We start from the raw sequence: 15,133 nt of genomic DNA on the forward strand, positions 1-15,133 counted from the left end.
TGTTTTTTTTAATTTCTAACTGATGTTTGCTGTAGGACAAAACGTGAGCAGGAGGTGGCAGAGCTGAAGAAAGCAATTGAAGAGGAAACCAAGAACCATGAAGCACAGATCCAGGAAATCAGGCAGAGGCATGCCACTGCCCTGGAAGAGCTCTCTGAACAACTTGAACAGGCCAAAAGGGTGAGCAGAAATGAATTACAGAAATGCATTGTTCTGTTTCTGGGTTTTACATAAGAATGTAACTGTTCTGGGACCTTCTGCTCACATCTGCAGAGCTGAATTGTCTTTATTTGTACATGATGACTGTCACAATTGAACCAAATGTATTTCGTGTGAATGTATTGAAGCTCCTGGATTTGGCGTCTGTGAAAAGCCTCGATTGGTCTTGGGAAGAAATACACCTAGAGATCAAATCATGTGGGAGTTATCAGCAGCCCACATGCTTATTTGGTGAAAAGCAGTTCACAGCGTGCGTGATGAGCAGAGTGCTTCCAAATATGGACACTGTAGCATCAGCACTGAGAAATAAGGAGCTCTGAGTGCAGGTGCTGTGAAGTGCTTCCAGCCACTCCAACTCTGCACTTGTACTGGGAACTCCAGTGCCAGCTATGTGTGCAGCATCTGGCCCATCTGTGCAGCTCTTGCCTTTGGTGATAACCACCAGCAGAGCAGGTAGGAGCAGGCACTCCTTTGTTATTACCCAGAGGTAGCATTATTTCTACTGGTGGGTGTTTTGTTCAAGAGCAGAATTATTCCAGTACTGCCAAAAAGAGCATTCAGCTTTTGTGATGGCAGTGTTGGTCACTCACAAATATATTTGTGGACAGTTTGTGAGCTGTAGCCCTATTTTTATATAGGGAATAACTCACAGGATTCCTTAACTGAAAATACTGAGTGAGAAATGCAGCAGTTAAACTGCTGGAAAATGAGTTTTTTTCACTGGAAGAACTTGCATGCTCTGCTTCTTGTTTAATAAATGCCAACAGCAGGGCATGAAAAATGAAAAAAATTCCCTGCAATCTTCAACAAGGGTCCTCTGAGAAAATGGTGTCAGTTTTGGTGAGAATGGAACTGACAGAACTAATAGTAAGAATGGGACTTAAAAATAATTGGCATAAGAGGTGTTTCAAAAGATTTTTTTGACAAATGTCAGTGCAGTGGTGGAAAGTGCTTTGCTGTGCACTTGCTGCCTGCTACGCCTACTAAAATCAGGGCAACTTCAGCTGATATCTTTCCTTTTATTTCTGTGAGATGAGCCATGCTGGTCTGTTAATGGGCACATTCCTTCCTACTTACAGAGCCACTCTAACAGTCATTTTACAGCACTGATGTCCCAGATCTTCCTGAAGTCACAGAGGAGCCTTGTGGTGCTCGCTGATACCTGCAGTGTCTGAAAGTGGATTAACTGGCATTAACTCGTGTTTGTCTAACGTACACAGAATGTTAGCTGGCAACATGCTAAGCACTGGACTTGCAGCTTGCTGAGTGCTTGTTTCATCTTTGAACTTGTAACGTGGATTTGCTGGACTGAGTTACAATCTTTTTGAAGCAGATTTCTTTATTGATGCATGTAACAAAGTGTTGGATTTCTTTCATTTTTTTTCTTTCCTAGTTCAAAGCAAATCTTGAAAAAAACAAGCAAGGCCTGGAGTCTGACAACAAGGAGTTGGCCTGTGAGGTGAAGGTGTTGCAGCAGGTCAAGGCAGAGTCTGAGCATAAGAGGAAGAAGCTTGATGCTCAGGTACAAGAACTGACTGCTAAGGTGACAGAAGGCGAAAGGCTGAGGGTGGAGCTGGCGGAGAAAGCCAACAAGCTGCAGGTAAGGCTTTATGGAAGTCCTGAGCTGCTGAAAAATAGGCAAGGAAGTGAAAAACTTCAGATGTCTGCAGAAATAACTGGGCGAAGCATCCTTCAAAGATGCAGCTGGGGCTGCGGGAGTTGGGCTCCTGGGTGCCAGAGGTGGGCAGTGACCTCATCGTGTTGCTGGCGGGGACTTCAGGAGCCTTAAAGTGATGGCGCACCTCTGAAAAAAATAGCCCCAAAAGCTCAGGCTTCTGAGTGTCAGCTGTGTAATAATTAATGGTGCCTTCTGAGTGCGTTCCCATCCCGGAGACCAAATCCTGAAGGAGGCTTTGCCAGCTGCTGGCCTTCAGGTTTGATCTTGGATAGAGGGCTGAGCAGACTGGGCTGTTCTCATGTGGAGGTGCGAGCAAAATGTGCTGAAAGTCACTGGTTGCCTTTTGTGTTCAGAGTTGGGATCTTGGCAGGTAAGGAATGCAAGTCCCATTATTTGGGAAATAGAGAAAATGAGCAAAAAAGGACCAGGGCTGACATGTGAGGTGAATCAACATAATGCCCTTCAGAATGGGGATGGCCCAGTTCATTTCAGAGGAAGACTTCATGCATCCTCTTACAGTAGCCCCTAAGAAACACAGTCTAAAGTAACTGGAGTTGGCACCTGATGTTGGTGGCCTTTGCAGAGGCCTTAAAGCCAGATGTCATTATGATAATCCTTGAATTCATGCTCCCATGTAGTCCCATAATTAAGAATAACACTTGACTATGAGTGCAGAATATTGGCCTGCAGATACTGGAGTGACATGTTCCATTAAATGGCATAGCTGCCATCTTACACCACTGAAGCTCAATACTGGCATCCAACTTAAGGTTACATTTAGTTTGTGATACCTGTATACTGGGGGCTACTGTTGTCACTGCATACCTGGAATCTGAGGCTGGTTCTGAAGCTCCAGCTCCCAGTGGGATCAGGATTTGCCATGAGTCAGCTGCATGCTGTTGTTACCTTGAGGCTGCTTGCTTTGCAGAATGAGTTGGATAATGTCTCAAGTCTCCTGGAGGAAGCAGAGAAGAAAGGCATCAAGTTTGCCAAGGATGCAGCTAGTTTGGAATCCCAGCTTCAGGATACACAGGTGTGTGTGCAGCAAAGCCTGAGATCTGCGCTTGAGCTTTGTTCCTTACCAAACTGCTGACTGCAGAGCAGAAAACACGTTTTCATTCGTGGCTTTGAAAGTCCACTGAATAGAATCTGTACTTCCTCTTTGTGTCCAGTGAAATATGACGTGTAAACGACTGCTCAGCTACGTGTGAGGCCAGTTTTTCATGATCAGAGGTGCACTATTTGATAGACAGTAACCTTTCAGTTTCTGTTCTGTTTTGTAGTCTGTGGGAGATAAGTGTTTAGTCAGGAAAAGCTCTCCCAAGTAGAATGTTGATGTGAATGAGATTCTTGAAGGATATGGAAGGTGCCTCGAGGTGAGGGCTGGTAGCATTTCTTACAGCTTAAGGTCTTAAAACTGCCTGTAGCTGTTGTTTATTTTAAATAATGTAGGTTTCATGGCATTATCACTCAAATACACTTCTTCAGGTGTAGAAATGCTAATGGGGACTACCTGAATGATGTTAAGCACAAAGGTGAGTGAGGAAGGGGGCTGAGGGAAGGTTGCTACACCTTCATTAATTTCTATTATGACAGCTTTTATTACCACATTACAGCTGTTTTTTCAACTGACTTTTAGATTGCTGCAGTACAGCAAAGCTTCAGTGTGCTGCCACTGCAAGATTTACTGCTGCTTTTTTATTCCTAGGTCATTTCAAATAGGTGTTCTATGCTAAAGAGGAAAAGCAAATTCTAAAGATAATTTCTCAGCTCATCCCTTCTAAACAAAGGAAAAATATTATCTATGAACTTCTAGAATACTGTGGCATACATTCCCTTATCAGAAATAAGCTTTAGAGAGGTTTGCCCCAAATGAATGTTTACTGCCTTACTGGAAAACTGAATTTCAGTTGTTTTCATAAGCATGTCACTGAACGAGAATCTTGCAAGAAAAATAATTAAGCCTGAAACTCTTGATAGAGCAATGGAGGATGGTAGTCAAAGTGAGCTTTGAATATCTGTGTGACAGGAGCTACTTCAGGAAGAAACCCGCCAGAAACTCAACCTGAGCAGCAGAATTAGGCAGCTGGAAGAGGAGAAGAACAACCTGCAAGAGCAGCAGGAAGAGGAGGAGGAGGCCAGGAAGAACCTGGAGAAACAGATGCTGGCCTTGCAGGCACAGGTGGGTTGTTGCACAGGGCAGGACGTCTGTAAGGTCTGAAAACTGGGGAAGATGTCATCTGAAGTCGCCAAGCCAGGCTGTGTGCCGTGTCTGTGGGGCTGTGGGTGCCCTGTCCCTGGAGGGGCTCAGGCTGGGCACAGCCTTCAGCAGCCTGCTGTGAGTGGAAGGTGCCCTGGTCATAGCAGAGAATTGGAACTGGGTGGTCTTCAGGGTCCCTTGCAATTCAAGACAGCCTGTGATCTAACTTGCAGAAATGGTGGATTGCATTTCTGAATGGTGCTTCCTGTGTTCTTCCCCCACTGCAGCAATGATTGGCACAACCAACTGTAACGGGCAGAACGTGGCTCTGTTTTGTTTGCTGCTGGCTCACCATTTTTGTGTTACTTTAGCCAGCAATAGCAGCTGTTTGTGGTTTTGTAGTCTGGGCTTGATGCTTTTGTTAAGCACTATTATCTTTTTCTGATACATTTCAGTTAGCAGAGGCTAAGAAGAAGGTAGATGATGACCTGGGAACAATTGAAGGTTTGGAGGAGAATAAGAAGAAATTGCTGAAGGATATGGAATCCTTAAGCCAACGCCTGGAAGAGAAGGCAATGGCTTATGACAAACTGGAAAAGACAAAAAATCGCCTGCAGCAAGAGCTGGATGACTTGATGGTAGATCTGGATCATCAGCGCCAGATTGTGTCTAACCTGGAGAAAAAGCAGAAGAAATTCGATCAGGTAATCTAATTTCCTGTCATCTTACTACAATCTTTACATGGCGTTTGCTTCAGTAGTTACTGCATTAATGTTGGAGATAGAAGAATCCAGCCAGAGCACAGTGGTTGTTGATGACTCTGATGGGAGCATCGTGGCCCTTTTATGGGTGGGCACCCCGTGAGCTACGTGTCACCTTTGAGTTCTGTTTCATCACGAAATAAGCTCCTTACGTGTGCAAAAGGAAATGATATTGGAACAGAAACTCGACTTAAAAAGCTTTAGTTAAGCTTGAGGGATTACAGTAAGAAAGGACAGGAGGACCAAAAGTCAAATTGAACACATTCGTGTTGACTGACAGCTTTCTTTCCTCATCTCATCCCTGAACAGCCTCAGCTGTTTCCTTAACCAGCGCTCTGACCACATCCTAAAAGGCCAGAGAGAACTTCTGAAGGCTGATTAAACCTAAACCATTGACCACTTGAATGACTGTAACACACAGGGCTGTAAGGAGCTGATTATAGAACAAGGAGATTGATTTGTCTGTTTGTGTGATTTTGTTGTTCAGATGCTGGCAGAAGAGAAGAACATTTCTGCTAGATATGCAGAGGAGAGAGATCGTGCTGAGGCAGAGGCAAGGGAGAAGGAAACAAAAGCACTGTCTCTGGCTCGGGCTTTGGAAGAAGCCCTGGAAGCAAAGGAAGAATTTGAGAGACAGAACAAACAATTGCGTGCAGATATGGAGGACTTAATGAGTTCTAAAGATGATGTGGGCAAAAATGTAAGTACTTCTCCTCCTTTTACTTTGTTACACTACATGGGGGATAGCACAGTAAAACTCCCTCACTGGAGGGGATGTTTGACACGACAGAAAGCATTATGTAACACAAACTACTCGAGGTATGAATGCACGGAGTCTGGAGGTAACATTTCAGGCTTAATCACATCCTCCAAAGAGACCATGGAGGGCAGAAGTTGCTGGCTAAATGGCTGCTCGAGATTCAAGAGCTTGTCTCAGTGTGTTCTCTTTGTCACATTGACTGCACAGCTCCTCCTCCTCATAATCTACACAGCTTTTTGTTGTTGTGCAGTTAGAAAAGCTTCTCTGCTGTTCTGATTCAGACATCATCACAAAGCAGAGCTGCTGTGTCCGTGCCTTCCTTCACTGTTACTAACACTCTTGTTTAGACAGCAGAGGGTCTGATAAATGCTTGTGGTTTAGGTCCATGAGCTGGAGAAATCCAAGCGAACTTTAGAGCAACAGGTGGAAGAGATGAGAACTCAACTTGAGGAACTGGAAGATGAACTGCAGGCCACAGAAGATGCTAAGCTTCGTTTGGAGGTGAACATGCAAGCTATGAAAGCCCAGTTTGAGAGAGATCTGCAAGCCAGAGATGAGCAGAATGAAGAGAAAAAGAGGATGCTGGTCAAACAAGTATGTCTGGTTTACTGCACTTCATTGCACTTCAAAGAGGGAAGGGTGTGAGGCCTGTTGCCAAAGTTTTGGGCTTCCTTACTAACTTACTACTAGAAAATAAAATCATTTCCTTAAAGACCCCACCCTATAAAAGATCTCTAGCATTGATCTTACTGAATAGCTGAGAATCTCTAATATGTGGATCTTGTAGAAACAAACAGCCTTGGAAGGCTTCTGAAGTTTTACAATGCAAAAATTGTCATTAACTTGCCTAGGATGGGAGCCCTTGATGTTAACATAAGGAGTGAAGTTGGTTTTTATATACAAAAAGAGAAATAACTCATGATCACTAAGTAGCTGAACAGATGAAATGAGAATGCTTCTAACAGTGAGTTATTGTCTGTTTCCTTCTTTGTCAGATCAGAGATCTCTGCTTCCAATTTGTGGATTTGTTTTTTGCCATCTGCAGTGTCTTCCCCTTAGCTCGCATTCTGTAGTCTCTTCCAATCAAGTCACATTCATTCAGTTGTGCAAAGGCCTTTTGGGTTCTCAGACCATTAGTTGGGACTTGGTGTTGGTTCCACTGCTGGCACAGATCTGCTAAATGCCTTCACCTCACAGGTGCGAGAGCTGGAGGCAGAGCTGGAGGATGAGCGCAAGCAGAGGGCTCTTGCTGTAGCAGCCAAGAAGAAAATGGAGATGGACCTGAAGGACCTGGAGGGTCAGATAGAAGCTGCAAACAAGGCTCGAGATGAAGCCATCAAACAGCTGCGTAAGCTGCAGGTAAGCCCAGCTCGTGAGCTGTGCTCTGTCCTGTGCTGACAGTCACGTCTGCTGCTTCTCATTAAACACATCTGTAGTCAGGAGGCAGCAGGAGTGTCGAAACTCGACTGCTGGCATGTCAGATTGTCCGGCCTGAACACAGCATCTCTTGTCATCCTTCTGTTGGTACGGAGTTAAGGCTGCCCCCATGGACTTCTGGCCAGTCGTGGTCTTTTCCTTTGTTTCAACACTTTTCTGAAGGATTTGCTGCATATTGCTTTACAGGGCACATTTTTTAAATTTTATGTCTTTGAATTTGCTGATTTGGGCTCAGCTGTTCCTGATTGCTGCTTCCTCAAGAACATCTTAAGGCACTGTCAGCCAAAAGCGCTTCAGAGAAAAAGAAGAGTAACTTCCAGTTGCTTTTAAAAAGCTCCAAGTTGCTCATTCTTCTTCTTTGGCAAGAGATCTCAGTCCTTGCACTGAGGATTTATTTCCCATTCCCAGAAAAATGCTCAACATTTGGTAGAGTTGAGTTTTGCCAAAGATTTCTCAGTGCCGTGGTCCAGAGCTGCAGAAGTGTGAGATCATGGCAAGGCCACATAAGGCACACAGCAAATTAAGGTGCCTTTCTGCCCTGTCCTCTCTGTGCCTTGCCAGTCCAACAGAACAGAGACAGCTCTGGGCCAGAGTCCAGGCTGTGGGTGAGGAGGGAAGGCTGAAGCAGGCCATGCTGGTGCCTGACAGCATCGTGCTCCCCTCCAGGACAGGTCAGGTAGAGATCTTGTTGCTGAGCTCTGTGTGCCTTCATGCAAGCACCCAAAATAAGTATTCTCAGGATTGGAGGCATTCCAAAGATGCAAGTCTAATTTAAATGCAGCTTCTCTCCAGCTTTCATGCTCTTTTAGTCAAAGCTTTCATGCTCTTTTTAAGTCAAACTGGTGCAGCTTAACACACACTGAGGTCTTAGCAGTGTGTGTAAGTAGAAGCTAAGCACAAGCTTCTAGCCTGTCTGTACAAAGTGGGTTTGGTACTGCTGCACTGAGGTCAGTTTTACCTTGTATAACTGAAATACGCTTTTCCAGTCAAAGTACATAGATTTTTTTCCCCAAATCACTCCAAAAGCCTTATCTTTTCCACGAGTTCCACAACAAATGTAATTGAACAGCTCTTTGAGTTCTTTTCTCCACAAGAAATATACCAAACAAATTAAGGAAAGCCCTATAATAGGATATTTGTGATGAGGAATGCATGATGGAGACAAGAAAATGAAATTAAATTGTAAAAATAATTGAAGGTGCATTGAAATGGAATGAAGTCGCTCTGGGGGAAGGAGACCTTTCCTCTAAAGGGGCAAAAATGCTTCAGAGCTCCTGATAGATCTCGTGGCTCCCTAATGCAACGTGGCTGTGGGACTTTTCCAACCGCAGGCTCAAATGAAGGACTACCAGCGGGAGCTGGAAGAGGCGCGTGCGTCCAGAGACGAGATCTTTGCTCAGTCCAAGGAGAGTGAAAAGAAACTGAAAGGTCTGGAAGCAGAAATACTTCAGCTCCAGGAGGTGAGAGTGAACTTCACCACGCTTATTTTCCTTGGTAGAGTAAGGAGAAGGTTGGGCAGTAGGAGTGAAAATCTGTCCTGCTGTGTTGAGCAGAAATGGGAGCCAGGAGAGCTTTCTCTTCCCACCCCATCACCCTGCTTCCTTCAGCAGCTCTCTGGTGAGCTCGGGCTTCAGTGGAATCATTCCAGCTGAATCCTTTACTTCTCTGTCTGAGCTGCATGACAGCTTATGAGATATGAGGCCTCACTGAACTTGCAGGGAGGTTCAGGAGTCTCTGCGAGTTGTGGTGCACACTGTCAGTACTGACACTGGGGATTGGAAATGCAGAAAGACCAGGAATCCCACCATCCCACCTCAGTGGACCACTGAAGTCTGACTTTCTGCCACGTAATACAGTTTCAGATGTGAAATTCAGTGCTGTTTATTCTACTGTGCTGAAGCCCCACAGTCTGTTCTCTTTTCTTGCATTGGTGCTGTGTACTCTGGAGGTGTAAGAAGCTCAGCTTGCTTAACATAGTGCCCATTTTACATTGAGCATGTAGCACACTGTGATCAGTCCAGCACTGTCTGTTTGTTTTCTTACTTCTTACAGCTTCAGTGTTGCTGTTGTTCGTGTGTTTTAGAGGCTGTGGATGCCCCATCCCTGCAGGCATTCAAGGCCAGGCTGCATGTGGCTCTGGGCAGCCTGGGCTGCTGGTTGGCGACCTGCACACAGCAGGGGGTTGGAACTGATGAGCACTGTGCTCCTTTGCAACCCAGGCCATTCTATGGTTCTGTGATTGCAGCAATATTACCTTTCAGGCATCTCCCAGAAGCATCTCCAAGGACAAACTGTTTCCAGGCCTTCTGAGATCCATAACACGTCTCTTCTGAAACCTTTGCAGGAGTTTGCAGCATCTGAACGAGCCCGCCGTCACGCTGAGCAGGAAAGGGACGAGCTGGCTGATGAGATCGCAAACAGCGCTTCAGGAAAGTGAGTCGTCAGGCGTATCAGCATCTGAAGGGCTTCAGGCAGCAGCAGCTGCGGTGCTCAAAAGCCTGATGGCAAATTCTGTGTTCATTCGTCTTCGTGAATGCAAAGCGACCGGCTGTGCATCGCACTGAACGTGTGCTGAGCCCAGTGCTTCTCTCCTAGGTCAGCGCTGCTGGATGAGAAGCGCCGGCTGGAGGCTCGCATTGCACAGCTGGAGGAGGAGCTGGAAGAAGAGCAGAGCAACATGGAGCTTCTCAACGAGCGGTTCCGGAAAACCACGCTGCAGGTGAGTTGCTGGCGGTTGCTGTCAGGACAGCTCGTGCTTGGATCGAGTGGAGGCTGTGCATGGCTCCAAGTGATCCGTTCCCCTCCTCTGAAAGGTTGACACGCTGAATTCTGAGCTGGCCGGGGAGCGCAGCGCCGCGCAGAAGAGCGAAAATGCACGGCAGCAGCTGGAGAGGCAGAACAAGGAGCTGAAAGCCAAGCTGCAGGAGCTGGAGGGATCGGTGAAGTCAAAGTTCAAGGCAACGATTTCTACTCTAGAGGCCAAGATTGCTCAGCTAGAAGAACAGCTTGAGCAGGAAGCAAAGTAAGGAAAAATCTGTGTGCTGTCAGTAGAGTGTCTGAGACATCCGTGCCTTGAGGTACTGTGGGGCTGAGGTGTGAGGTCACAGCTCCTGCACAGCTAGCAGGTTTTAGTATTTAGAAACCTGTTGGAGGGACTGACTTGAATCAGATGCACTGGGGCTGAAAGTTTCAGTGTGTGCCCCTTAACTGAAACTGCTGATGTATTTCTTGAAGTTAACAAGTGATTGTGGTTGGTGGCCCTGCATGTGGCAGGGGGTTGGAGATTCATGACCCTTGAGGTCCCTTCCAACCCTGGCCATTCTGTGATTCTGTGACTGTGTGGACTGGCAGTCCCAGAAACCACAGCTGCTTCAGTAGGAGCTTCTTAAGACCAAACATCTCCTTGAGACACTGGTCTCTATGGGTTAGGCTTTAAAGGGAAGGAGGGCCACAGGGATGCTGAAGGACCTGGAGCTTCTCTCCTGTGAGGAAGGGCTTAAAGCTGTGACTGCAGAGCCTGGAGGAGGATAGGGGACACCATCTCTGTACACACATCCATCAGAGAGGTGCAGAGAATGGAGCCTGGCTCTTGTCAGTGGTGCCCGGGAACAGGACAGAAGGCAGTGGGCAGGAGCTGGAATACAGAGGGTTCCACTTGAGCATCAGGAAGCACTTTTTGACTGGGGGTGACGGAGCACTGGCACGGGTTGTGGAGAGATTGTGGGGTGTCTTCCTTGGAGGCATTCAAAAGCTGCTGGGTATGGAAAAGCAGCTCTGATGGCCCTGTTGGAGCAGATGGCCTACAGGGGTCCCTCCTCACCTCAGACATTCTTTGAAGTAAATCTTGTGCTCTGGAAAAGTCGTCTTTCTCCAGGCTGCTGCTTTCCATCTCAGTCCTCCAACTTTTTTTTTCCCTGCCTTGTCTTAGGAAGATTGAAAGTGGGCTGTCTTATCCCCACCTTCATTCCTCTTGGGCGTTTGGCTCAGGACCATGACATTGCTTAGCACTGCTCTGTTGAATCTTGCTGTGTAGAAGCACATCCCTGTGCCTCCTTTCAGCCCTCTGACGGTACTTGTGCTGCTCAGTGCTTGTACTGCATGCTTCTAAAGCTGGTGCTCACAGCCTCCACGTGGCTTCTGATCCTTTCCAGGGAAAGAGCAGCTGCAAACAAACTGGTGCGACGCACAGAGAAGAAATTAAAAGAAGTCTTCATGCAGGTGGAGGACGAGCGCCGACACGCAGACCAATACAAGGAGCAGGTGGGTGGAGTGGCTTAGCTTGTGCTTGGGAAAGATGGGAAAAAGCCTGCTTTGAGTGGAAAGGCATCGTTAAGAAGCTTTTTAATGAAGACGTGAGGGAATCCCAGTCTCGATAGGTGAACTGGTGGAGCGGTTCCTTGCCTGCTCCCTGCGATAGCCCTGCTGTGCCCCTGCAGCTCAGCTGAGAGCCGTCAGGGCAGCGTGAGGACGATGCAAAGGCTGTTCTCTGCTTGATGCTTGGAGGAGGGGCGGCCCCATCACATCACATCACATGTGATGATGTGTTATGCACATCTCTGAGACCCAGGAGTTGTGGGCTGAATCCAGATGGGAGTCTGCACTGAGGCTCCGTCTCCAGCAGGGGTGGTTGGGGCGCTGGAGAACCTCTCTGCCTTTCCACGATGCAGGGCTGCAGCTGCTGAGTTTGATCATGACAACTTGATTTTTTATTTTAGATGGAAAAAGCAAATGCCAGGATGAAGCAGCTGAAGCGTCAGCTGGAGGAGGCTGAGGAGGAAGCCACACGTGCAAATGCTTCCCGACGTAAACTGCAGCGTGAGCTGGACGATGCCACAGAAGCTAACGAGGGCCTGAGCAGGGAGGTCAGCACCCTGAAAAACAGGTTAAGGTACGTGGTGCAGGAGTTGGCAGGGCTTCATCTGGGTGCCCTCTGACCGTGTCTGTAATGCTGCGTCCTTGGGGACCGCTCAGCTGTGGAGCTGTGGAAGCAGAGCTGTTGCTGTTAGGGGATGGGCTGCACTGGAGTCTGCTGGGAGCTGATGCCTGAGCCTGATGTGATGGTTGAGGCAGCTGCTGGCTGTGAAGATGTTCCTGATGGCTCTTGAGCTAGAACTCTTCAGAGCGTATATCCTGGGTTGGCTGGGGCCGGTACCTGAGTCCAGCAGCAGGAGGCGACATGGCTGAGTTATGCTCTTCTAGTGGCAAGCACTGATTGTGTTGCTCCCAGCCGACTCCAGGGGAGCTTTTCACACCTGGATTGCAAAGCTCTGCTCTCAGCATTTGTATCCAGTACTGAGCGGGGCTGGAGGAGGGGAGGCTGCAGGAGGAAAGCCATCCCGGGCTGCTGCAGGGCCAGCAGTGGCAGGAGGGGTGCAGTGCAGCGCTTCCTAAGCAAGCTGCTTTTGAAGAACCCACCCTGCTCAGTGCGTGGTGTGAAATAAGCAGAGCAGCAGAACGTCTGTGGACGTCCTGTGATGGGAGCAGTGCTTCCAACGCTCCTCCTGGGAACCTGGGGCAGCGCTGTGCCCCTGCAGCTCAGCTGGGAGCCGTCAGGGCAGCGTGAGGACGATGCAAAGGCTGTTCTCTGCTTGATGCTTGCAGGAGGGGCGGCCCCATCACCTTTTCCTCCAGCCGATCCGGCAGGCGCCAGCTGCACATCGAAGGGGCCTCCCTGGAGCTCTCGGATGACGACGCGGAGAGCAAAGGCAGCGACGTGAACGAGGCGCAGCCGAGCCCTGCTGAGTAGAGCCCCGCACACCGTTTGCATGCAGAGACCTTTACACCACAGTGGGCAGAGCGAGGAGGACTTTCCTGACCACCAGGCTGCCTTGTGGCCCTAAATCTGCCTTACAAAATGTCGGCATGCTACAAGGTTACTTACCGTAGGTCAACTATGTCTTAAGGCTCTCCAGCCTCACCATACTGTACCCCGCTTCAGATATAGGTACAACTGCTTTTTTTTTTTTACATGTAGTAACAAAACGGGATCGTCTCTGTTCAGTGCATCTATTTTCCAGACACTCATTGTAAAGCCATTTTATAAAGCATCATGTGAAGGATGAAACTTTCTGTATCGGTTAAAAAAACCCCACGAAACTTCATTCCCAGAGGGTAGGTGGTTGGGACGGCCCCATTGGCATGGCTCAGCATGCTTTGTACAGACAACATCCTTCCATTTCTTCTGTGCTCGGGCAGCCCTGGCTGCACTGAGCCCCTCGGATCGTTGAAGACCAAACCGCACCCGCATCTTTTTTTCTCCTAACTGTTGTGATCGGCACACAATCAGGGAGTGAACTGTGAAGAGCCTCGGGAAGCGTTAGAGGGAAGCGTAGGGATGAGTGAGTAGTGTCCATTTTTTAACCCTCAGAACCATTTTGGAGTGTTCTCAGCACCTGCTTCATCCATTAGTGTCATGCAGTACAGGCAAACCGCGTCACCGTTCCTCTCTGTACAGTACTTTGCAGCTGTAGCATCCTGCTCTTCCATGCCCACCAGCTCTGTATATATACACTAAGGCTAGTTCAATGTGCACACCAGTGGAAAACAAGCATCAGCACAGGCGCAGTAATTTATGAACTTCAGGACGGTGCCACGGCCGCGCTGCCAGCGCTGCACAGAGGGTGTTGCCTGCCTGCAGTTAACAAGCCAGTGGATGTGAATCCTTCTTTTGTTGTTGTTGCTGTTGTTTTTTATTTTGAGCAGTATTACAGCGAGTAGTTAGCGTTCTTTTTGTTTAAATAGCTGAAAAACTGACATTACAGAAAGTGCCTTAGACACTACAGTACTAAGACAATGTTACATATATAATTTGCCTATATAACGATGATTTAATGTATTAATTTTGACTGTGCTTCATATCATGTACCTCTCTAGTCCAAGTGGTATTATGGATATTAGTGACGATGAATCAGTGTTAATAGGAACCTTCCTCTGCCACGCGCCCAACAAACAGATACGGATTTCCTTTTTTTGGTTAAAAGCTTTAACATCTGTCGCAAAGGTTGTGTTGTGTGTTTGGGTATTTTTAATCAAACTGGCTGTTGACCACCAGGCATCTGACTGCAAATATCTTGTTTTCTTGTATACCCATATTTCTAGACAATGATTTTTGTAAGACAATAAATTTATTCATTATAGCTGTGGCCGCCTGCTCTGTTTACTTACAGGAAGAGCTATTTCTTGAGGCTGGCATAGACCTTAATAAATGAGAATATGGCTGGAAGCCTCCCTTCTTAGTGTTTTGGTTTTCTGTTTTGCTCTCTTCTACCTCAGTACAGCGTGAAGTGTTGGGCGAGGGCTGAGCCTTACAACTTCCATGGAGTGCAGCTCTGGATCACAAAGGGATCTCAATGCCTCCAAACGCTTCCCGTCCTCCGAGCTCCAGTTCTGTAGCTGTCAGGTCTGACCTCTCCTGGGAGCAGGGAGAGCTGCGCCTGTTGCCTCCGCAGCCAGGACTGGCAGCAGGGGGGTGGCAGAGCTGGGAGCTCAGTGCTGCAGCTGGGAGCCGTGGGAGCTGCACAGATGGGCCGCAACCAAGCGTGGGCTGTGAGCGTCGCATTGGGCCGGGCTGCTGCTTCTGTCCACGTGGTGCCCTGCTGCCAGCTCCTGCCCTGCTCCTCACGGGCTGCTCTCAGCTGTGCTGCTGCTCCTCCTGTTGCAAAGGAAGAAGCCTCACCGCCCTGTGATCTGAGTGCTGCAGAGGTGGTGCTGTGCCCCACGTGTCACAGCCTGTGCTCCCATCTCCCTGTGGTACTGTGGCCACTCGGGCTCTGTGCAAGAGCAGGTTATTGCTGGTAGGGCATTTTCCAACTGACCGCAATGAAGGCAGCCCTGTCCACGTGGTGTCCCCTCTCCTCCTGCCCAGCACTTCTCCCCCAGGAAGGAGCTGCCATGGATGCAGGCGCGCCTCTGCCCCGACACCAGCTGCCAATGAGGCATTTCCACGGGCTGCCACTGCGGGGCAGCAGCAGGAAGGCTGTGCTGTGATCGTGAGTCAGGAGTGGGATGGAGGCCATGAGTACCTGGGGAAGCACAGGGCTCTGCTGCTGGGGGCAGCGCTGGAGCAGGCACAGCTCTGG

At 48.2% G+C, this 15,133-nt stretch overlaps 1 protein-coding gene across 5 annotated transcripts in view; it reads left to right on the forward strand.

Annotated features, from left to right (window-relative positions):
* Positions 1 to 14,277, forward strand: part of MYH10 (myosin heavy chain 10) — a 93,059-nt gene extending 78,782 nt beyond the window's left edge. For all 5 annotated transcript variants that reach the window (XM_042883919.1, XM_042883921.1, XM_042883920.1 and 2 more), the window contains 15 exons: positions 36 to 180; positions 1,613 to 1,819; positions 2,826 to 2,930; positions 3,927 to 4,079; positions 4,553 to 4,801; positions 5,346 to 5,558; positions 6,000 to 6,212; positions 6,816 to 6,977; positions 8,387 to 8,515; positions 9,400 to 9,488; positions 9,651 to 9,774; positions 9,869 to 10,077; positions 11,207 to 11,315; positions 11,771 to 11,943; positions 12,657 to 14,277. In XM_042883919.1, the coding sequence (XP_042739853.1) occupies positions 36 to 180; positions 1,613 to 1,819; positions 2,826 to 2,930; positions 3,927 to 4,079; positions 4,553 to 4,801; positions 5,346 to 5,558; positions 6,000 to 6,212; positions 6,816 to 6,977; positions 8,387 to 8,515; positions 9,400 to 9,488; positions 9,651 to 9,774; positions 9,869 to 10,077; positions 11,207 to 11,315; positions 11,771 to 11,943; positions 12,657 to 12,801 (2,425 nt within the window). In that variant the 3' untranslated portion in view covers positions 12,802 to 14,277. The remainder of the gene's footprint in view (positions 1 to 35; positions 181 to 1,612; positions 1,820 to 2,825; positions 2,931 to 3,926; positions 4,080 to 4,552; positions 4,802 to 5,345; positions 5,559 to 5,999; positions 6,213 to 6,815; positions 6,978 to 8,386; positions 8,516 to 9,399; positions 9,489 to 9,650; positions 9,775 to 9,868; positions 10,078 to 11,206; positions 11,316 to 11,770; positions 11,944 to 12,656) is intronic.
* Positions 14,278 to 15,133: the final 856 nt, after the last annotated feature.

Source organism: Lagopus leucura, unplaced genomic scaffold (assembly GCF_019238085.1).
Source record: "Lagopus leucura isolate 7727_CA_CO unplaced genomic scaffold, USGS_WTPT01 Super-Scaffold_100040, whole genome shotgun sequence".
Taxonomy (NCBI): domain Eukaryota; kingdom Metazoa; phylum Chordata; class Aves; order Galliformes; family Phasianidae; genus Lagopus; species Lagopus leucura.